Source organism: Thalia democratica, chromosome 9 (assembly GCF_965202585.1).
Source record: "Thalia democratica chromosome 9, ktThaDemo2.hap1.1, whole genome shotgun sequence".
NCBI lineage: Eukaryota > Metazoa > Chordata > Thaliacea > Salpida > Salpidae > Thalia > Thalia democratica.
The window spans coordinates 19,183,963-19,209,223 of NC_139173.1; the positions used below are offsets into that span (position 1 = coordinate 19,183,963).

General features: G+C 25.0%; 1 protein-coding gene across 1 annotated transcript; it reads right to left on the reverse strand.

Moving 5' to 3' along the window:
• Positions 1-2,557: 2,557 nt before the first annotated feature.
• Positions 2,558-8,324, reverse strand: LOC145844362 (PEST proteolytic signal-containing nuclear protein-like). The gene is made up of 5 exons (XM_082951758.1): positions 8,273-8,324; positions 7,109-7,272; positions 6,085-6,147; positions 3,724-3,782; positions 2,558-3,468 (listed from the first exon to the last, which is right to left on the reverse strand). Exons 1-5 carry the CDS (start codon positions 8,289-8,291, stop codon positions 3,339-3,341), a joined length of 435 nt encoding a protein of 144 aa, XP_082807884.1. The 5' UTR covers positions 8,292-8,324; the 3' UTR covers positions 2,558-3,338.
• Positions 8,325-25,261: the final 16,937 nt, after the last annotated feature.

Below are 25,261 nucleotides of genomic sequence, written 5' to 3' on the forward strand. Positions count from 1 at the left end.
ACTTTACATAGAAAAGCCTTATTTGTATTAGTTTTGGAAACTTTATTTTATAACAGCAAATGATAACATGTATAATATATAAAATTTAACTTAAATCTTATATAAACTAATGTGTTTAACTTTAATCAACTTTTGTTTTCGTCAATTTTAAGAAAACTTTTAAAGCGTACTTAAAAAAAAAAAAAAAGCTTTAAATATGTCTATAAGACTTTTAATGAGATCAAGTATGTTAAAGACATGGTGACCTACTATCTTAAAAAATATTTTTGTTTTAAAAGACAACCAGTTCAAAATACTTTTGAAATGCAAACTATTAACTATGTTATCTATCGGTTAAAAAAACTTTTTATTAATCACAAAATTTTAATATATTTGAGAATATTACAAACACAGTTTAATACAAGCAGATATTTTTTGTTGAACTACATGCTATTCTTATATTCAATTAAAAATTTGCCTCCTTAGATTTACTCTTGATCTATATAACTTCTATTCGTGACCTTTTAACTAAAAAGGTAGTTAAATTTCATTGATTTAGTTGTATTAAATTATAGCTTTCTCGGGAAAACTTTCATCTAAATGTAGAAAAGATGAGCTTCCATACGGAAGGCATTGACTGCACTGGAAAGATGTTATCTTTCATAATCAATACTATAAAAAACTACTTTTGGGATTCTTTTAAAGAGTTAATTATTGCTGAGGTAAGCTATGGTAACAAGAATAAAAAGTTTAAAGTCTTAAAATGACTGAATAATATAGTTTTTAAAAAGATTATAACTTGTGTAAAAGATTTTTTTTATATAACCAGCAAAGTGTTTAATTATTTCAACTTTTTTATTAGATATTTCTTTCAAATAAACTCATTTTACTATTAAATACTCAATACTATTAAAGTAAATAACTTGTTATTGCTACACTTTAAATGAAAAAAATAACTAAATAAAAAACTGAAAACTTTTCTATTAATTTAAAAGTTTTGGCATTATGCTTATATAATTTTGATTTTTTTTAGATAATTTACAGAATACAAAAAACTGCTTAAATTACAAAATGTAACTAAAAAACTTGTTAAAGGCAAAAAAAATTGTATATTTCAGTAAGGTCTTTAAGCAAAATTCTAAATACTATTACACTCATTTAATGACAACAATAAATAACTTAAAACAGTCCTTTAGTCAGTTTAACCTTTTTCAATTAACCAATAAAAAGTTTACACTATGTTTACCCCAAGCGTCCCAATAGTTTGAGTAAGATTAAAATTAAACTAGGTAAAGTTTGCAAAGTGTAAAAATAATAGCCAAAAAATAACCTGGGTTCTTTTTACCATTCACCCTCGCTGCAGTGTTTTATGAATTACTTATATAGATTTCTTACTAAATGTTCTTTATTGTCCGTATTTATCTTATCACTTATCATAATATATTTCAAACTAATACTAAGATTTTGTTACGCCCACGATCAAATAACTTTGGCCATAAAAAATTAATAAAATACTCAGGATTGCCAAAAGTTTTTTTGTAAATTTCTTCCAGGTTAAAAAAAACTTTTTGATTCATTTTTAGTATAAAATTAAACTTAAGGTAAAAAAAACTGTCTTTAAACTCATAAGAACATTGAAAAGATACTGTAAAATACTTTAAATGAGTTAAGAAAAAAAATTAAATGGTACAAAAAAAATTTAATTCTTAATTATAATAGATTTTACGTATGTAATCGAAATTTTGTTAATTTACGTGTAAAAGTTTCTCAAATTCCAGGTTTTGTGGCAACCATAAATACTTACGAAGACAGACTATACAAACATTATAATACCAAAGGAAAAATGTACTTTAGGTTTTAGTTTCAAAGAAATAATGAGTCTAAATATTTTCTTTAAATCAATTAGAACACTTTATTTACAGGGTTGCTTAAGGTTAAAATAATTGAGGTTTAAAAAGTTTTTTGGTCCATTTTGAGTTAAAAAATAAATCTAAGGTAAAAAAATATCTTAAATAGTATAGTAACGTTGAAAAGATACTGAAAAGCTACTGTGTTTAAAAAGAAAAAAAATTAATGATATGTATTTTTGAAATATTTTTCGTATCTAATCTGTAAATCCTTACTTTAAATGTAAAAATTCCAGGTTTTTTGCTGATATTTTTTTCAAAGTTCAAGTTTTTTCACGATTCCAGATTTTTTAGCAGCCCTGCATATAAAAAATACATGATATTTACAATTTAAGTAGGAATAGAACTGCTTGATGTAGTTTAAATTTTTAAATGAATTAATATATTACTTAACTATTTAAAATATAATTGACTAAATTACTCAACTATCAATTAAATTGAAACTAATAAAAGTATAAATAATATCATCTAATCAATACTTAAATTTTCAGATTAAAAAAGTAATAAGAAGAAAAATCAAAAACCAAATTAACAAAATGATTCCGTTCACAAACTGAAGAAATAAATAAACATAAATAATATAACTTATGATACTTTCAAGCTTACTCATTACATTACTAATTGTAAGTACTTTTGATAATGTTGTTTATTATGATAAATCTAACGCGACAAAATAAACAAATTTTAAAACAGCCAATGAACTTTGAGAAAATAATAAAAAAAAGTTAAAAAAAATTTGTTTGCAAAAAACTATTTCAATTTAAGTTTCAACTTAATTCTAGTTTTGTAAAACACTTCAATGATTTAAAAAATGTATCTAGTATAAAAGCTAATTTGTCTTAAAATTTGACAAAAAAATAAACAGTTCAATTATGAGTTAATTGTAAAAATGTATACAAGTAAACAAAAAACAAATACTAATAAGTTTCACAACAGCAAATAATATAACCTCAATAAAATTAAAAATATAATTTTTACTACTAAAAAAAACATATCTTATTTTGTAAATTAAAAAGTAAGCTATAGAATTAAATTTATTATGGTGATCAAAAACAAAACTTATTTTATATTAACTAAAATAAAAATTTGTTTCTTTTTAAATTTACCGAGTCAAAGGTTATTAAGCTTTGTTAACTGCGAATCATTGTTATTTTGCAATAATGTTGTTGATCTATTTTTAAAGTTCTAAATAAACAAGTACCAAGTAAAAACTTATTTTATATTGTTGCTTAACTGTGTAATATTCTAAACGCTACAAGTTAAGTGACATATGAAAAAACTTAAGCAAATAAAAAACTACACTTTTATATTGTTATTTTCATTTAAATATAATTTAGACAAACTATTGTCAGAACATTGCATTGTAAAACAAGCAAAACGGCAACAAATTTGCAATAAAACTGTCAACCTCTAAAAAATCTTTTATCGTCTTTAATGACGAAATCAAAACTTTTACTTGTTTTTTTCTTCCCTCAGCTTTTCAAGCATTTCATCTTGCTTCTTCTGCCAGTTTCGGTAAGAGTCAGAAAAACCCAACTTGCTCTTGTTGAACGAGTTCGGTCCGGATGACGTGGGGGTTTCCCTGTTATGATGTCATAATTACCAGACCTTTGAAGTTAATCATTTCCTATTTGTTTTATATGCTGTACTATTTTAGATTTATATTATCTTATTCACACACTTACAATTTAATTTTGAAGTATAAAAATCAAATAAGTTTTTTAACAGTAAATTAAATCGTTTTTGTAGTTTATTATAACAATACTTCAAAGTTGTACTTTACAACCATTCAAACAATATTTTTTTTATCATGAAAATATAAGTTTAAATAACAAACCTTCCCACATTTTTCATCCTCATTCTTGCTTCAAGAGGCATTTCTTCCTCCTCTTCACTCTGTGTGTTGGTTTATTTATCAGAAAGATATAAAATTCTTACTTTACCGTTTAAAGCAGGCTCTTAACCTTTTTTTTATGTTTTACCCCTTTTTGGTAGGTTATTACCAAATTTACCACTTTTTGAATGGTAATCACTTTCTAAGAGTTTATTTAACTAAAAATAATTACAGTTTAAGGACATAGGGGAGGTCCAACATTTTTTTAATAAACATAACATTAGCTCTTATACAAAAGTTTCAAGTAAAAACTACAACCTAGTTTTTATATCATTAAAAATTCTTATTTAACTTTTGATACATTGTGATTTTTGTAAACAGTTTCCAATACAACAATTGAACCGCAAATTTTTTTGGGTCAATTTTCACAGAAATTTAAAAAACCAATAAAAATCTATTTTCTCTTTCCATTTTTGAGCTAGAGACCTCAAACTTTTAGGATATGTTCCTTTCATAGTTTAAAAGACTTTGAATGTTGCAATGGTTTTTTTTTAATAAAAAAAAATAATTTTCTGCATTTAATCTTTTTTAAACTTAATAATGGACTTTCCATGGTTTCCACTGATCAAGCTGAGAAAAATTTCCTGACTTTTTACCAAAATTTTCCTGACTTTTCTAAATCAGTTTTACTTATATAAATTGTTCACTTAGTTTAATAAAATACTACCCAAACTATCTAATATAAAATCATTAAATTAAAACTCAATAAAAAATGAATATACTCAAGTAACTGTAAAAAAAGACATAAAAAAGTAAACTATATATCTGTTGTATAAAATATTTTCTCTTATCATTCAGTATAATATTTGTAACAAATAATTATACTCTTATTTACTTTAAAAACTTAAGTTACTCTACAAAAAATACAAATAATAAGTAAACTTTATCTTGGCATATACCTCTCTTATAACTTAATTTATAAATTTAAATAACTTTGAAAAAATTATAAAGAGGTAAAGTATACACATTAACTTGTTAAACTGCTTAGTTATAAAGAACTCAATTATTTAAAAAACACTTTGATTCTAAAATCATGCTAGATAAACTTTTGTGTATATATCACAGTTTCAATATGGATGTGTCCTTGCTACAGATCATCAATATTAAAAAGCTTACAAAATCTACTTGTTCAGTATATTAATAGAAAATTTTTGCAGTTTTATGAAGTATATTTTACTAACTTATACCAGGTGAAGGCATTGGAAATAAAATTAAATATTTTTGTAAATTTCTAGGAAAATTTTGGAATTTTTTCTGACTTTAAAGGACTTTTAATTAATTTTTACCATTTGAAGGCTTTGGAAAACAAGGAAGTTTGTAAATTTAAACTGACAAAATCTGACTTTTTTAAAACTTTATGAAATTTACAGACTTTTCCTGACTTTTTTTCAAAACCCCCATTTTTTCCTGACTTGTCATTTAAAAAAAATTTCCCTGACTTTTCCTGACCAAGTGGCAACCCTGACTTTCTGTGAAAAATTAAAGAAGATTGCTTAAAAAATGAAGAAGAAGATAATTTTTTTATGAAATAGTACTTTTTTGTGTTTTTGGTTTGTGCCTTCAATTAAAAACCTATTAAGGTCACCAAATTTGATCCCTTATATCTCAATAACAACTATGATATTTTTAAGCGGTTAAAATGCCTGATAGTTCAGATGAAACTCTATAAAATAAGATCAACTTGTAAAAATTAAAGCAGACCCCCTTTGCCCTTGAATGCTAACCTAAACTTTAAAAATACAATTAATAAACATTAATTTAGATAACTTTAATAAAGAAAATTTGCCCACTAAAACAAGAGAATTACCCCAAGGTTAAGAACCACTGGTTTAAATAAACTAAAACTACTTTTTGTGAACATTTTACAATTTTTTTCCTTTTATACACTAACTTTACTAGAACTGTTAAGACTTAGTAATGTTAAAGTAAAAAAATGTAACTGGAAATTAGAAATAATAGTATTTCAATGATTCAAATACATAAATAAAGTTCATAAATAATATGAACATTTGTAATTACTAATTTAAATAAGTGTATAGAGCTTAGAAAAAAAATCAAACCCCATATTTTAAGTAGAAGAAAATAAATACTTAACTACAATCTAATATTAACTAAACATCAGGGATAACGTAACAGTGCAATGAATCCAAAAGGTTAAATTTGCTTGTTCATCATAACGTTGTTAAAGTATTACAATGTTAAAAGAATTTTTTACACAAAAACTATTACTTTTAATTGTACAGTTCATATAACTGATATATAGATATTCCTTGTTCTAAGTGATACAGAAAAATTAAAACATACCTCACTCTCATTAAACACAGATGCCTTTGGTGGCAGTTTTGGTTTAGAATCTTCAGCCTTTTTCTGTTTAGAACAATTAAAACAAATTAATTTTACAAAAAATAAAATAATAGTTGTAATAAAAGTTTTTATTTCAATATTTATATATTTGAAGACATTTTATAAAAAGACAAGTATAAAATGTTTTTGCTATACTAAACTATAAAAGAAAGGTAACTTGAAAATGAAATCTTTAGTATTAGAAAAATATTTAAACGGATATATAGATATAATAGGTTAGTGTTGATAAAAGTAATTAGTTGAACTCAGTATTATGGAAAGTTATAATACTAAAAGATTCGGTACAAACTGAGAGTAATTTATAGTATACTCCCTCTGATAAACTTGAATAATACTGAATCTTAATTTATTGATTAACATCTCATTCAAACTAAGTAACAGTTTGCATAAAGAACAAACAAAAAGACTTTATTTTAATATCAAACTTCTCCTACAGTTTTTCAAAGCAATAGTTTTAAAGCTTTCTGTTTATTTCTTTAGAAACAAATTTATCTAAAAATGTTATAACTGTAAGAAAAATAGATTTTTAGTTTATATTATATTCTAACAGACTTTCTTTAATTTTTAGTTAGTGCCAAAAAATATTTACAAAAATATCAGTTTTTAGTGTTTTAATGGTCAAAAACTAATTCAAATTTAGTTTTAAATAATTAAGTTAGTTAAATCAAAAAAATCATGTTTAATTACTACAGTACTGTCATAATTAATTTAAGGATATTAAAAGCAATTAATTTTGTTGATTGTTTTTAGTTAATTAAAATATTTTGGTAGTGTATTTATTTAACAGCTAACTGCTTTTTTTTAACATAAAATGTAAGTTCTGGTTATAAACACTATTAAACTTTGTTGCTAAATTTAAAAAAATCATACATAAAATTTAAAAATTAGTACACAAGATTGTTTTCAATAAAAGTTTAAACTTAAATACTTTAGATTTCTTTCGATAAAGTTAAAATAAACTTACAGATTTAAGAGAGATGCACAATCCTTTAGATGGTTGCTTTTGAGCAAGTTTGCTAGTTGGCTTTTTTAATGACATCAATTGTCTCTTCATGTTAAATTTCATGGTTTTTTTAGGAACCTTTTCTTTTTGCGCCTCATCTTTAGTGTCTAAAGATCTTTTTGTTCCTGAAATTAGCTTCACTAATGAAAAATATGCTTAACTACAAATCTATTGAAATTAAACTAGTTAAACAAAAAGTTTTTTAAGTAGAACTTCAACAAAAAAAAAACAGAGCAAAAATTTATGTTATAATTAGATATAATAAATTGAGATTCAGTTTTCCTTTCCGTATTAAGCTATAGTATGCAATGTAAGTTTGTCTGAATATAAATTTAAAAAGCTTTTAACAACTGTTCCATTAAAAATAAGAACAAACTTAAGTTTTTGTACTATAAAAAAAATTTATCAACAATAAACAACAATTCTTTTAAAGAATATTTTAATTTAATATATTGACTCACAAGCCTATTTTTAACACAATGTTTCACTAAAAATATTCGATTTGTATATATAGCTATCTATTATAAATGAGGATCTTATAAATATTATTTATCAATTGAGTGAAACAATGTTAAAAAATAAATTATTGAATCAATAAATTTGTAATTTTTCTCCTTGACTGCAAGTTCAGATGTTTAATTTTTACTCTTGGACTAAATTAAAAGTACCTAACTATTATTATTGTGAAATACAAATAGTTTTTATTTAGACTCATCTTAACTTAAATCTTGAAACAATTCAGACTTAAATATAATTTTAGAAAGTATGTTTAATCAAATTTTCATGTTGTATATTTAAAACTTAAACACCCAGCTTGCAAAAACTTCATCGAATTTTTTCACAACTTAATAATTTAGATATTTTAAAAAGTTTATTTTGTTAGTATCACTTTAAATCTATACTAAAAGTACATAGTTTTGGACCTTATTATAATCAGATTTTTCGGATTATAATAACTTTATAGATAATTCAGTTTATTTGAAAAAAAAAACTTTTGTTGGATTAAAATGTCAAGATAAACTATACAAGTTTAAGATCTTGGTGTTAATAAAACTCATACAAAATTATTTTTCATTTTAAAAAATTGAATTTTTTCAAATCAGTTCAGTTTCTTTTTAAACTCACCATTTTTAGTTTCAGACATTTTGCTGCCAAGTTTTATTAATTTAATAACAAATTATCTGAAAAATAGTAAATATTAATAAACACAATTTTTATATAATTTCTTACAATTATGTTACTTAACAAGTCTATTATAAAATAAGTTGCACTTGTGGGCATAGGAGGGTCAAACATTTTTTTTAACTAAAAATTATATTGGATCTTATATGAAAGCTTAAAGTACTAACTACCAGTCAGTTTAACTTTTGAGATATTGTTACTTTTGTAACAAGTTTCCAATACAAACCTATGGACCACAAATTTTTTGGGGTTATTTTTCTCAGAAATTAAAAAAATTACTAATGATCTATCTTCTTCATTTTTTGAGCTAGAGACCTATAACTTTTAGGAAATGTTCCATTTATAGTTTAAAAGACTTTTAATGTTGCAATTTTAAAAGTATTAAAAAATGAAAAAAAATGATAAAAAAACAAAAAATAAGTGCTTTAAAAAAAAAATCCTGCATTTAATCTTTATTAAATTTGTTAATGGACTTTCTGTGAAAATTTGAAGAAGATAGGTTAAAAAATAAAAGAGGAGACAAATTCTTAATGAAATAGTTTTTTTTTTAGTTTTTGGTTTGTGCCTACCATAAGGAACCTATTGTTGCTTCCCACTTTGACAAGCTATATTTCAAACTTTTTTTTGATTTTTTAAATATGTAAAGAGCATCTTGTAGCTTAGCTAAACTATGATCAAATTGTGAAAAAAGTGATTCACACATAATTACATGTTGTAGTATTTTTATTACTACAACCATACAGTGTAATTTTTAGATAAGATTGACTCAATTTCACTAAATTTAGAGAAGAGCTTGCCAGAGATTGTTTAACAAATTTTAACTAAACCAAAGTTATAGTTAATAAAACCAACCATTTGAAATGACATGATCAGTTTTTAGTAGATTTTAAAAAATAAAAAGTAGCTAGTGATAAATTTAAAAAAACAGAATAATAAATACATACTGATAAGTGTGTGGTAATCTGCTTTAATATTACCAATATCTTATGTAGATAAAAGTAAGACTGTGTAACTTAAATTATGAAATAGTGTTAAGGTAATGCAGTAACACTTTAAATATATATTTAAAATGGTTCTTTTTTTTGGTGATAAGACCCAATACTCAATTAGATTTTTTATAATAAAAATTTAGTATTAAAATTTTGTTTGTCAAGTTTTTTTTATTTTATTGTTGTTTAATTTCATGTTGAAACTCTGGTGGGTAAATAAGATACAAATAATTCAAACAAATTTTCAAAATTGTTACGTTAAAAACCTATAAAAACTTGATTGTATCAAACAAAACAAATATGAGAAAAAAACTTTCAAAATTTGGTGATTGAGATTTTCTAGCTCATGTATGCTTTTTATTTAAAACAGTGTTTAATAAAACAGATAGCTAAAACACGAAAAACTATTCAGAATAAGATAAAATAAGATCATACATTATCTAAAAATGAGCTGATAAACAATGTATGACAAATAATGTTCTAACTGATGGTTCTCTTCTAGTTTTGAAACAAAACTTCACAACATTTTATATAATGAAAATTTATGAATACATAAATACTTATTATTTATAAAACTTATAAATATACTATAACAAACTTAAAATTCAAAGTTATCAATTTAAAATTAAAGTTATCAATTTATCAATATTACAAAAAAAGTATCACAAAATTATAATTAAAAAAAAAACTTCAATAACTTTTTACTATGTTAATTTTTGCTTTGCAATCATTTCTTAGGTTTCTTGCTTGAAAAAGTTGATTTTACTTCAAATTGTATATATATTATTATGTAGCAAGCTTTTAATTTCATCATAAATTGTTACAAAATAGTAAACTCCATTTTTGTCAGTTTAAGTTTTTTTACAGAACTTATTTTGTAGATGTCATGAATCATGATGTTAAAACTATGTTGTAACAACATAAATTGTTGTTATGCTCTTTACGTACGGATATAGTTGCCATTGATATGATAAGCTTATCACCGAAATTTCTTCAGGCGTGACATTAACATACAATCTTTAAATTTACTCTTGGTTAAGATTTTTTTATTTACAAAACTCTAGCAAGTGGCAACCCTACTCACGGATTGTACAAATTATGATAGTGAGTTACTGTTAAGAAAAGCCTAGCTATGCATCAGTAGTAAACATTTTTGCCATTTATAAGTTTATTTTTTTTGTTAAGTACGATTGCAAAAGTATCGAACTTTTGTTAAAAGATTAATAACAATGGTACACGTTGAAATAGAAATTAAATAAAAACTCAATTTCAAGTCCTCTGAATAAGAGCTTCGAAAAAACAGTTCTACAATTAGTTTTAACCCCTGTTTTTCAGATATTTTTGAAGTTTTTTTCAAATCAAACTAGCAATTATGATTAATTTTATATATAAATTAATACCTTCTTACTTTATTTACTATTTTGTGCTGCTGTTAATATTTTTATACAGATAAAGAACTTCTATTAAACGGGTCATGATTTAAAAATTAATCCAAAGAAAAAAGTTAGGGTGCAATTGTTAAGAGCAAAGGTGCCAGAATTTCAAAACCAAAAATTTTGGAATATTTAATAAATCTTTGTCTGTTTTTACTAAATTTTCATACCGTACGTGTTAGTTTCCTTTATTCTAGGAAAATTTCACTTTAGTCATTTTAATGCGATTTAATTATAGAAACCTGAAATCTATAGTTAAAAGTAAGATTGCAACTTTTTACGGTTGTAGTACAAAAGTTATTCGAGCAATCGAGCATATCATTTTAAATCAAAACAGTTAAACCTGTATTAGTTTTTTAGTTTATATTTGACAAAGCAACATTAGCATTATTGCAAGTTACAGCCCTGGTTAGAGGCACTATGATGCACTGCACGAGCATCGGAAACAGTTTTCGACATAACATTGTCCTGGACAAGATGTTTAAGGTACACTTATAATTCTCACCCGAATCAGTTCCCTTTGTTTAATTTCTACCAGACCATATCCCTTTCGTTTTAGTCGTTACTTTTGCAATGTTTGCTCGGCGTCATTTTTGCACGGTTTTAATTTTTGCACGAAGCGTCAATTTTGTACGATTAGCCACTATTACATGACGTCACTTTTGAAAAAGTTTTTAATATAGCACTATTTGTCTTTTTTAAACTATTCGTTACTTTTGCTCAGCTGAAAACTTTGTAAAACTATACTTGAAAGAAAATAAATTAAGTATAATTTAACTTTTTTGAAATAAACAAAAATAAGATAAATCTAAAACTATACTTTAATTTAAATTTGCACAAAAGTTTTATTTAATTTAGTATAAAATTTTTAAATTTTATCGAGCTTAGCCTGAAGCTTATCTTAAAAAACTGTTTATTGCTAATTGTTTTCCTTATAAGTAAAATAAAGAATATACAAATAAAACCAAAATGTTGGTTTACTTCATAAAATAAGTTTTCAATACAAATTAATTTAGTTTTTGACTTAGTTTAAAAATGCAACTACAAAACAAAATACACAGACGCACAAAAACACGAATCAGGGTTTTGGACAAAGTTGTTAGGTTATGTTCTTTTAAGCTTAATTTTACAAAACCTCAGAGTCTTTAACAAACTTTTCAAATGAAAAATTTTCTTTTCTTTTTGTAAAAATAAATAACAGTTTCATAGTCTTAGATTACTTTAGCTAGCTTAAAAGTATAGTAGTTTTATTACACTTTATTTTTTAAATGTTGAACTTATCATTACAGCTTAAAAAACTTGCTTAAATTCGTATGTTAATGCCATTTTACAACTTTTTATAACTTAGCTTCTAGTGCATGCTAGTTTTTTAACATAAAAGTAACATTTAATCTTAAAATAATTAAAAGCGTTTTAGTTTACAATTGCTAGCCCCGTATCGTGTATAACTGCTGTTTTAAACAATAACTTAATTAAATAAACATTTGTTAAATAATTTCTACCAAGATTCGTGTGTAGATACTGTCATAAGTTTTTATTTTTCAATAAGTTTATGTTTTACAACCTCAATCCGCCCTACAACGTAAAAGTTTTTTGTTGTAGAATGTATGTACTGATTCGTGTTCTAGTGTGCTCTTCACTTTTTTTAATGTTGTACAAGTAAGTCAGTATTAACTTTGAAATGATTTATATTTAATATATACTTAATAAATATTAAAAATGACAGGATGAAATTGTTTCAAACTATATTTATAAATTATTTAAGTTGTTTGAATATTATTTCAAGTAGTAATCTTAAAAATTGAAATTAGACAAAGGTTAAAATATGATAAAAAAAAGTAGTTATATTCAAGGTAAAACAAAAAAAAAGTATTACTTTTATTGTCAGCATTTAAACTTATTGAGAATTTATAATTTTATTAAACTTTCTTTTGAAAAAATCATTGCTTTGACAGCGAAAAGTTAAGTGTGGATTTTTGAACCTGGTAGCAAAAAAAAAAACTTTAACCTCAAAATAAAAATAGAAAAACTAGTTTAAAAAAACAAAATTAAAACTAATTTATATTTTTTTTTGAAAGAGCTTTGAAAGGCAAAACGATATACCTGATCAACCTGTTGCTAAAAAGTGCAAGAAGTTGTCGACAACGTGGAAAGTCTGGTAGTAAGGACACTTTTAGTTAAGAAAAGTTTTTTTTGTTGTTTTTTTAAGTTTCAAACTATAAAGTTCAATGTTAAAAAATAACTTAAAAGTAGTTAATTTTTTGACACAGTATAAAGAAAATCTGTTACAAAAAGCTGAAAAACTAAAACAACCTATTTTTTATGTTCAAAAAGTTTATTTAGACTATAAAGTTATGTTATAGTAGAAAGTATATAGTCAATGAGATTAAACTTCATTTGCTTGTTAGATTTTAGTTCATCTAACAAAATATTTTAGTGATTGCTAATTGTGCCAAGCTTAAATGAAAAATCCATTAAGAAAAAGGTCTTTTTATTTTGATTCGAATAAAATATTGTATACTTTAATATTTTAGTAAATAAAAAGTTATTACTAATAAAACAATGACCCAAACCGCTTAATTTTAATACCGATAACTAAAATAAAGTATATTTATAAGTATATACAAAGTAAGTATTAAAAATTCCAAGCCAATCGTTTGTTAATAAAGATCCTAGCGATGCGAGTTCGCTGAAATATATAACAAAGATAATTTGCGCAGTACTTTTCTTTATTGAACTGAAATATGTTTTTATGTGTTTAACTAGTTAACACACTTCAATAGAATTCGGTAAAAAAAGCAATAAGTACTGCAAGGAAATAATAGATGATAAAGTAAGTGAGTATGTGTATTTACTAAAGTTTTATAATTAATATTATCTTTTTGGATCTAGATATGATTAATTAGATTAAATCGTTAAGAACATTGTATAATTTATTTATAAGTTCATTTATACTTATTGATTTAATCGTTTTTTATAAATTTATATCGGTTGGATTATATAATATTTATTGTATCTAATATTAACTATTAGTTTATTGTAATTCACTATTTGTGATTTATTATTATTAAAAATGTTATATATTCATTATTTTTTCGTAATAACTTCACTTGTATTCTTAAAAATTGCATTTGTTATATAAGTACAGCTTCTTACTGCTTAAATTTACATTTTTTGAATTCGCATTGATAGTTAAGTACGAACTTTTGATCAAAAAAGGTACATAATAAAAAATATTTAAAACTAAAAATAAAGATTTACCTAAAAATTTTTGTTTACAATTAAATCTAAAAATGTCTAAAAACCAAAAAACAGTACAAATAGAAATAAAAAACAAAGTAAACTCTTTAATCACAACTTTTACTTCATGATCTCAACAAAACTTTTGATTTTTAATATTGATAGTAAGGAAGTTAAAAACTATGTATTTTCATATACAAGTTTTTATGGAGTGCACAAAATTAATAATAAAACTTACGTTACAAGATGACAACGCAAGCTGTGGATACAGTCTCGTTGTCATAAGGTTTAATGTGTATTAAGATCAGCGTTTCCTGAACTTTTTTTCAAATTACCCCTTTAAAGAAATTAAAAAAGCTTTGGCCCCCTTAAGATTACTCAAAAAACTACCATTAAAAGCACCTAAGACCATTTATTTTTTGCTCTTCATCAACAACTCCAGAATATCTAATGTAAGTTTCAAATTATGACCCCATGACCCCCCTGTGGCTCCTTAACTGCACATGCCCCTCCCCCTTCCCTTTTTGGCCCCTTTGCTACTCATGGTCCGCTGAGTATCTTTTATGGCCCACTTTGGGAAACCATGATTTAGAATAGAATGTTATTAATCTGTTAACTAATTTAAATTCTGAAATCTAAAAATCTCAATAATTAACAATTGCTTATTAAAAGTTATTTTGATTTCTATATACTAGGTTTTAATTTAAGATAGCAATTTATGAAACTTTAATATTTTTGTTTGCTTTACTGTAAAATAACTTTTTGTGTAAAACTTTATTAATGTGCTTACTAAGCCAGCAAAACTAAGTGTAAAACTTAATAAACTAAACTTTAGTATCAGTAAGTTTATAATAAGTTAACTTTACTTATTGCAAAATTTTTTATTATTTTAACGTTCATTTATAAAAATAAAAAGCTATCAGGTCACCAGATTGTTTCAAAAAGTTTTCTTCAAAAGTTTTCGAGCTCTTACTTCTATTAAATTCTAGAAAATTTACACAACTTGTTTTAACATACTGTCTAAAGCAGCGGTTCTTAACCTATTTTCCATGTTTTGCCGCTTTTTGAAAGGTTATCTAAAAAATTACCCCCAATATACAAAATGTTGTTTAATTTTGAAGAAAAAAATAAAATATTTGTAAAAAACATGTAACAAACTTTCAACATGTAAAAAATCCTAAATTTTAAAGAGTTTATTTAATTAAAAAAAAGTTTACAGTTTAAAACTAACTTATAAATTAAAACAAAATTAATAAACATTAATTTACATAACCTGTAATAAAGAAAATTTACAACCTTTAACAAGGGAATAACCCAAGGGGTACATTTCCCCCAGGTTAAGAATAGCTGGTCTAAAGGTAAGGCTTTCAAACAAAAAAGTATCCATATTAATATCTAAACTATCTGTTTCAACATCAAATAAAAATTATTTTTTGAATAAGAAAAACCAACTAATCTAAAAATATTATTTAAAATTTTTCTGAACTTAGCTTAAAACATATAATTATAATGAATAGTAAAAATAACGTACGTAAAACGACCATTTTCAAATGACAGGGAAAAGTATTTGCATAAAATTATACTTAATAATATCAACAAGCATTAACTAAACTATAAATTAGTTAACGCAAGATAAGTTATATAGTTTTATATCTTGCACATAAATAAACAATTCAAGCATTCCGCAATCAGCACTTCAATTGCTTCAATAAAATATATATCGTGTGTATTAGAGGATGATATCTGTAAAAGGTTTTTAAATGTTTAGAACAAACAAAATATATGAAACTTTCGACCAGAGGTCAGCAGCCTGTTATAAGTCGCTGGTAAGTTTTTTTAGAAAATTTTTTTCGCGGGCCGCAGTTGTCTTAAAAAAAAAGTAATTATTATAAAATAGTACTTTCAGCTAAAACACTTAATAGCTCTAGTAATGATTAATTATCAAATTTAGAGTCTAATTGTGAGTCTTTTTATTAAAACTTTTCTTTTTTAAAATGTTAGTTTTTAGCTGGAAAGAACCTTGCGGGCCGCATAATTTGGCTTTGAGGGCCTTAATTGGCTCGCAAGTCGCTTTGCCGATCCCTGCTTTAGACCTAAAATTATCAAGTAGGAACTTCCCATAACGTACATACTTTTTGACTATGTTGAAAAAAGTACTCCACCAAATATTACTGTGTTTGGACTCTTTAAGTAAGAAGTGTTAATTTTTGTAAAAGTGTTTTTGTTACGAAGTTTTTAGGTTAATAACTTAAAAACTTTCAGGGAATACATTAGTAGGCTTAAACTTGTGATTATTTAATTTTATTATTTGATCATTTTATTGTTTCGCTTGCAATAACTTAAGTTTTTGTTTTTTCTTATAACTATAACTTTTATTAAGCTTATATTAGTCTTTTAAGGTATAAAAACACTATCTTGTGTAAATAAAATAATTATAAATAATTAATATTTTAAAACATCTAATAACTATAAAATAAACTAGAAGTGATATACCGAATAAAAAATTTTTGGATTTGGCCGAAGCCAAATCCGATCCTAAATATATTAATAATTGAAATCCTAAAGATGCTTGTAATGTAAATGCAATACAAGTTTATAAATAATAAGTAGTTTTACTACTATTATTTATTTAGTAAATTAAGTTTGAGCAATGTTTTTAACTAATAAAATAATACATTTTTATATAAGTATAATTTACTTTAAAAGCGAACAAGAAAAGGAATGTCTTGCTGAAAAAAAAATCAAGTTACATACACAAGAACTTAGTTTCAATACCTTGATATCCATGCAAGCAACATTAACAATTAATTTGTATCTTTGTTGTGCAAAATAAATAAATTATCGACTTTAATAAAAGCTTAAAGCAGAAAACTAATCACAAACAAAGTTAAAATATTTTACGTTTGACATAAGAGTTAGTTTTTATTGTGACCATAAACGAATTAGAACATACATTTTTGCAAGTGATCATATTTATAAAACAAGTTGAAATTGAAAATAATATGGTGCCGTAATAAATTGAAATATAGTACCAAACCAACTTTTATAAAGGCCTAAAAAAAGAAGAGGAATTACACTTGTAATAAAAAGTTTTTGATTCACTTAGGATTACACTTTTACCTTTACAAAAGAGAAATATAAATTAACCCTAGCAACTGTTGAAAAATATAAAACGAACTACAATTGCAAAAGACGTCTTTTTTATACTACAAAAGATTATTATTGTTTTTTTAAGTTGTGTTGGATAAATAAATTTGTTCGCCAGTCTTTGGAAGCAATCAATTACGCTTTTCTTCGTACAAATTACCATCATCAGAAAATATTTTTTCAGAATACACAGTCCAGAAGATGATAGTCCAGGAAGATATTTCCTTGCAAAGCTGGCAAGATGTGGGTATTTTGTCCACCAGTTTAAGACTTTATCCTCTTCAGTTTCTGCATTCAAATTCTCTGTAGCAAAAAACCCTTTATTTCTGCTTCAGTTTCTTCATCAATAGAATCCTGTTGCTTGTCTTCCTGTGCTTAATTCTATTTCAAAAAAAGAAGAGTAACTTGAAAACTTCTTCGGGTCAAAATTTACAGACGGTTGTGGTTTTGGTTTCTCTGGTGGCAATATAGGAGAACCACCACTTCGATTAGCCTCGAAAGAGATATGCTTTTTAACATTAAATTCTAGCTGTTCAAAAACATTATTTTTGAGGTAAGAAGGGAAAGCGGAAAGTCGATATCGTGGATCAACAGCTTTTTTGACTAGTAGTAATTTGTTGTCGTTCATGTTTAAGTTGTTGTTGTTGGTAGAGAATAGGGGTGGGCAATGTACGGCCCGCAGATGAAAATAGAAGTGTCCGGCCCGCAAAGTTCAATATTAGAAAATTTTATAAAACTTTGTATCATGTTTTTACATAACAAAACTGTAATATTTTGACATAAAAACATTTTAGAAATGGTTTTTAAATTGGTTTCTAATGATTAAAAACCATTTTGTACTAGTATTTTGTGTTGTACTAACTTAGTTGGAATATATTTTTGTCAAATCACCTAAAGTAAATTGTTTGTTTAATTCTGATATTTTACATACCAACCTTTGTCAATTACCATGTCAATTATATTTGTAGACATTACAAAAACATTTCACATGTCTTAATCTACATCCTAAGTTGTCACGTTTGAGAAATTTTTGTGAATTAGAAGGATTCAGAAAAATGATCAACATTAACTATAAAAATAGATTAGGGCCAAATACGAAACTTTAATTTAAGTTAGAATCCGACCAGATCCGGATCTCAATTTAAAATTAGTATCCAATCAAATACGGATAATTTTTTCAAATTAGGATCCGGCCGCATCTGGATTTAAAAAGGCATTATCCAGGTACTGGATCTGGTATGTCACTAATTCGAAATGCTCCGACCCAGACATGTTAAAAAGCTCTGCTTTGTTTACTCGAGCGTGAAATTACTAACTTAAAACAAACCAAAGTTTATACGCTTCATTGCTGAATTACCATAGTAATTGTTAGCATTTTAACAAGTCTGCTCCGACCTACCAAAGACAAAAACTTTTCCGGATCCGGCCCGATTAGAAACGTTGACCACCCCTAGTATAGAACCTTTTTCGCAAACCTCTCCTATATTTTAGGCTAAAGTTTTACAAACATTTGATAGTTCTTCTGAATTTTCATAAGTATTAACAAACTTTGTCAGTGATCTTGCATGCAGGATCACGCTTGAAAGCAATTGTTTTTACTACACTCCTTTGTTACAAAAAAAAAGGTTCGAGCAGTAGAATAAAAAGATTAACCAGTTGCCATGCTTTAGCTGTAACATTCGAATCTTGATCGTTTTTATAATTAGCCACATAGTACCAGACAGAGGCGTCGCGTTGTATTTTTCTTAGGTGGTGCAGAATTAAAAAAAAAATCCCCTACTTTAAAACTCTTTTTTATCTAAAATAAAAACTTTTTTTATAACAATTACATTAAATTGCTAATGTAACTGGGGAAATTTTGTTAAAATATAAAAAAAATATTTTTTATAAAAAAAAATTATTTATGAAAATAACTTAAAAAAAAAGGTAAATAAATACTTTGAAAATTAAAGTAAATATAGGACTAAAAAAAATTTAAGTAATTTAAAAGACTCAAAAAATGTTAGCTTACTTAAGAGTATTAATCTTTAAGAAGGCTTTAAAGTTTAAACTAACAGTAGAAAAAATTTAGACAAAACAAATTTTTATTAATGTAACTTTAAAAAGCAACTTTAATAGTTCTTTTTTTTGCCTAAATCTTATTCAAAAAATATTTGATTAAACATCATACTAAGAATGGTTATTTTACTAATATTTAAGTTGACAAAAAAAAAAAGAATATTAAAAAGTCTACCAACACAAAAAAAAAATTATGTACTAACTGCAAGTTTATTTTAAGTAAAATCTATTTTACTCAGTAGAAAATAATTTCTTATTTACTGCTGAATATTGAAAAAATAAACAAGTATCAACTTATAACTAATTGAAATTTTTGAAGTTTGAAAAAAAAACAGCTTGACTACTAAGTTAAAAACACAATAGTAAAATAAGCAAGCTCATAAATATCAAATTTTACCAAGTCTCTAACTTACAATTTAGATTTAACAGACTAATATTATAATAAGAAAATACAGCAACTGCAATAATATTTATTTTAGCCTCAACTTGAGTTAAAAAATATTGGATTACCTAAACATCAAACTATTAATAATTATTTTACCAATATTTAATTAAAAAAAAAAGGAATGCATAATGAAGCTTGGCAAGTAAATTAAAAAGTCTACAAACAAAGAAAATTTTATGTACAAATTACAACTTTTTAAAGATAAACTAAACTTGCTTAGTAAAGAAAACAGTTACTACTGAATGTCTACCTAAATAATTAAACCTTAAGTTCTAACTTTGCAAACACAAATACTTAGACTCTTACTTTTCACCTTTGTAACTAAAATTCATTCTTCTCTCCTTTTGGTTGATAAATTTTTCCATCACCTCTTCCTTGAAACTAGTACAGATTTTAAGTAAGTCCCTACTAATCGAAATTACAATTAAAGAATTTAACCTTGACTGACCCATGGTATTTCTCAAAAATGTTTTTATCCTTTTCAAATATGAAAATGTTCTTTCAGCTTCTACACTAGTCATAGGAATAATTATCAAAATTCTAAGAAGCTTTGTAATTTTGTTAAATACTTTAGGCACGTTATGTTCTTCAAGATATAACTAAGTATTTTTTAGTATTTTAGTATTTTCACTAAACCATCCTGATGCATTTCTTTACGTGAAAAAATGTTTTCAGTTCTCTTTCTAACTGTTTACAGTCAACTACAGGATAACACTTCTTCACTGTTTCTATAAGTTCTAAAGGAAAACAAGATTTATAAACAGTAAAATATTTTGCCAAAAATAACTGTGAAATTCTTAAATGGCCTGAAAACTTGAACCTTTCAGTAATGTTTAAGCTGACAATATCACAGACTTCTTTTGCTGAAGAAGAAAGGCTTTTTCTAACATTATCTGTACTACTTGAATTTCTTATACTGTTGACTGCAGCTTGAAATGTTTCAAAATGCTGTTCAACTTTTTGAACAGTTAAGTCTGTGCATTGCATGATGTTATACAAAATTTTAACTGCAGGCATGATTTCTGAAAAAAAATTCATTAACTTCCTCTGAGTGAAATCTCTTGGAAACCACAAAAAACAATTTAAAATTCAATAGTTTTTTAAGGGTATCTTTTCTTTATTTAATTTTAATTTGTTTTTCATTTTGATGATAGTATTTTTCTCAGAAGCTCACATTTTTTAAGTTTAGTTGGTGAGGCTGTTGAACTTTTCAAGAGATTTAAAGATAAATTATAAATATGTAACCATTAGGGCAGTAAAAAATTGGTTAGTTAGTTTTCATGTGGCCATATGGATGAAACACTTATTTTTTAATTTTAAATAAGCTTGTTATTTTCAGAGTAAAACACTAAAACTGCTTTAGTCAGCCTGACTATTTTTCTAATTTGGTCTGTTTTAATTTATCTTGGGTCATCTTGAGTTTTTTAACATTTCTAAGTTGTCCTGATTATGAGGCAAGGCAACCATGTTTCAATAATTTTATCTAAAATTTTTGCTTGGTTTATAAAAAAATTAAACCAAAGTCGTAGAAAGTAGACTAAATTTTCCTAAAATGTTAAACTACTCTAAGTAATCAAAGTTTCTTGGGGGTCAGACAAATATTTTAAGTTAAGGCTATTTACTTTATTTAAATATGTGACTGTTTCAATAATAATAATTTTTATTTAATACAAATCTAAATTATTTTTCTGTAAGAGTTAACTAGAAGTTTATAATAAACTTCTTAACATTTTTTTTTCAGAACTCAAATTTTACATTTAAATATAATTTAATTAAATATTTTATTAACTTTATGATAACAATAATCATTTATAGTTAAGTTTATCTATGCAGATTAAAATAAAAAATCAAATTTTCAAGATTTTACTTTAGTGATTTAGGTTTTTTATCTATTTTTTTCAAAATATGTAACTTATGACAATTTTTGTTCTTTTATTGTCCCGTTTTAATAGAAGTGATCTCTTAAATTTAAAAAACTTAAGTTTAATCCTTTGCAGTAGCTTAGCTTTACTTTTTGTTTACAATAGCTTGTTTGTAAATGTAGATCAGGGTTTTCCAAACTCATTTTCTAATTCGCCCCCTTTTCAGAAATTTAAAAAATAATCGCCCCCCACGATTTTACAAAGTAGTTATTCTCTTGTTTACAAACTTTTGAGCCGAAAAAGTTGTGTTCGAAATGTAATTTAGTCTGGTACTTCTTATGCACGCACTTTTGGGCTGTGCTCAAAGTAGTTTACAGGGCTTGAGAAAATAAGTTACATTTGTTTTCTTATAAGCCAAGTAGAGTATATTAAAATACTTAATTATTAAAAAGCCTTGTGTAATCTGTAATCAATCCTGTTTAGATATGAATTGTTTCGAAACTAATGAAACTTTTAGGGTAGTGGTGGACAAATTTTGTAGTCAGCAATTCATATTTACTAAAAAATCTTTTCTAGTTTTAACTTGTTTAAAAAATGTAATTGCGGGCTGCATAATTTAAAAAAATAACATTTATGAAAATTGAGAACTCGAGCAAAATTGTAATAAAGTTATTAAGTATTATTGTGATCTAGGAAATACTATTGTGAACTGAAAACCAAATTGAAAGTGTATTTCAAAATATTAAGTATCAAAAGGCTAAATTTTGTTTAATTTGCACAAGTACTTTTCAAGTTACTTAGCGGGTCGAAATTTGACTGGATCTTAACCGTACGTTACCCATCTGAAATCTTAACTTAAACCTGACATTATAATAATATCTCATATAACAAATTTCGGACATGTAGAAGTTAATACTAAGTAACTTATCTAAGCCGCACAAAATACTTAAATTATTTTATAGATAGGCATAAACTAAAATTACTATACCAGAGATTAAAAAACTATAAAAGAATGAATAGTTTATTTTACATATAACAAAATGAATATTAAAACATAATTTCTGATCTAGTTTGAGGAAGTTTGATCGACTGGTTGATTATCTCACATGAAAAGTGGTTTCATCAACAGCTTCAGCTAATGCAGTAAAATTATAAATTTCAATACTAAGATATATTATAAGCAAGTTAGTTGTAAAGTTAAAAACCTAATTTTTAACTTTTTTAACTATATGTTTTGTAGTAGAATACCATTAAATAGTATTTGACTTGGAATAACCTTTAGGAAACTAAACCTTAATTTTAACAATTTCTTTTTTCTTAATTTAGATTCAAAAAAATATAATCAAAATTTTTACAGTTAATTCTGTGAACGGAAAGTAATCGATTAGAAATTTTTTTAATAAGGTTAAAATTTTGTTTTAACTGTAACTGTAGCAGTCTTTTTGATGGCTTATTTGATACAGTTTAAATTTATTTTTTCTCTAGTTATTAGCCTATAATAATTTACAAGAAGAAAATAGTGAAAAACTAAAATCTAGTGTTGAACTATTAAAATAAACAACACAATCTAATTGCTAATCTATTAAAAATTAAGATAAAACAAAAAACAGTTGTATTAATAGTTTAAAATTCCTTAATATATAGATTTTTTAACAATAATAAATCAAGTTAGAAAATAAAATTGAGTTTAAGAATCTTTTAAATGAAAAATTAAAAGTAATTTCTAACAGAGACCTCAAATCTATACTCTTTAAAAACCAAAAAAAAAATTGAAATAAAAACTTTAATAGTTATCAAGACTTTTTATTTATACAGATTTAACAAGTAATAAAAAAAAGATGTCAAATAAATTTCTTTCAAACAAATACTTTAATAACTATGCTATAAAAACTTTTAGTGTAATGTAAAAAGACAAATATATACTACAAAATTAACCAGGTCAAAACAAAACTATTATCAGATTTAAAACATAAACCATTTAATAAATACAGTAGACTTCCGCTTGAGTTCGCTTTTTGAACAAAATCATAAAGTGGACACTCAAAAATTATTGCCATTTTTTTTACAAAATGATAAATTTAAATATGTTATATGCAATAACGTTATGCATAAACATGAAATCAACTAAAAAATAAAACAAACATTCACTAAAAAAAAGATCTATATAAGCTATTAAATATTATGTATTTTTTGTTTTATTAATACTTAGTTAGTAATAGACTTTATTTAAGTTAAATTTTAGAAAATATAAATTTGCACTTTTCTTGGGTAAAATGTGCGAACTCAAGAGGAAGTCTACCGTAATTAATATTTATTAGGTATTATGCAAACCTGTTGTAGAATAAATAACTTAATAAAATTTTTATTATAAAAAGACTACTTAAATACAATACAAACCAGGTTAAATAAGAATTATTTTAAAAGATCTAATAAAATAAAAAAACTCTCATAAATTAATTTCTGCATTTAAGTCTAATATAATATGAAGGATGAGGTTCATGACTGCTTGCAAGTTTTTCTAATCTGATTCTCAATCGGTAAAATAAAGTTTCCTTTACAAATATCTAGATTAGATCTTTTGCTCAAGATGTTGATAACTGAACTGAAAGCTTTCTCAACAACATAGCTAGAAGGAAAAACTATAAACAACAATCTAAATTCCTCTCATATGATTGGATATTTTTGCCTTAGTTTTTGTTGAGTCCAAAAAGCTTTCATATCGTTCTTTGGAAAAATTTACTTTAAGTTCAAGGTCAGTTTGTAAGTCTGAGAAGGTTTCCTGTAAGTCGTTTACTTCAAAAAGATCTGCCTCGAAGGGATCCATAATTTTATCTATATGATAGTTTTTTTGTGTCAAATCAAAATTTTACTACTTAATATGTTGAAATCGTTAAAAATTTTAGATTTTTTAGGTTTTTTTTTTGCCTAAATTGTCAAATTCCAAGTTTTTTCAGGTTTCTAGGTAAATTGGCAACCCTGTATAATTTTATTTATTAGTCTAACTTAGTGACTTTTCAAAAAACAATTGGAAATATCATGAGGTGATATAACTATCACCTCATGATATTTCCAATAAAAATAAAAGTATACAGGGTTGCTAGTTTACCTAGAAATTTAACAACATATAACATAGATTTTTACAAACCATTTATGATCCCAAATAACATATATGTCAGGTTATAAAATGGTTAGAGGGATTCCGATCGTCTATGATCTATGTAATTGTGAAATAAGATAATATATGAATGAAAATATGAATGTAATTTACTTGAAAGTAGGAGTCACAAGTACTTGATTTTTTCTCTATATTCTTCTAACAAAATAATTTTTTTTGTTTAAGTTTTACCTCAGGGTCAAATATTTGATAGCAAGCTAAAATTAATAAAATAGCAATTTAAAAAGTAAAAATTTTATGACAGCCCAAAATTTTAAAATCGCCCCCTTTTCGCCCCTTACTAGTTATCGCCCACCCTTTCGCCCCCTTACTAGTTATCGCCCCCCAACTTACTAATATCGCCCACTTTTGGAAACTCTGATGTAGATGATACTTGAGCATGTCCTGTTTTAAGGAATTTTCAACTTAGCTTACTTACCGCAAGATATTGATTTTGCGGTAATTCTTGAAGAAATTTTGCTATTTTGAGTTCATTTGCGGCAGTCAGCTAAGAGTTTGCGGCAGTGAAGTGAGCAAAATGGTCGTTTTCAAAATTGGAGTTTTAAAAGAGATTTCGTTCTAAAAAATAACGAAAACGTTTTAG

Excerpts from the sequence above, each read along its gene's own strand:
- LOC145844362 (XM_082951758.1), bottom strand. Across the intron at positions 3,783-6,084 it reads CTGTGTTTAATGAGAGTGAG|AGTGAAGAGGAGGAAGAAAT; the intron begins GTATGTTTTAAT and ends ACCAACACACAG. Across the intron at positions 3,469-3,723 it reads AGGATGAAAAATGTGGGAAG|GGAAACCCCCACGTCATCCG; the intron begins GTTTGTTATTTA and ends ACATCATAACAG.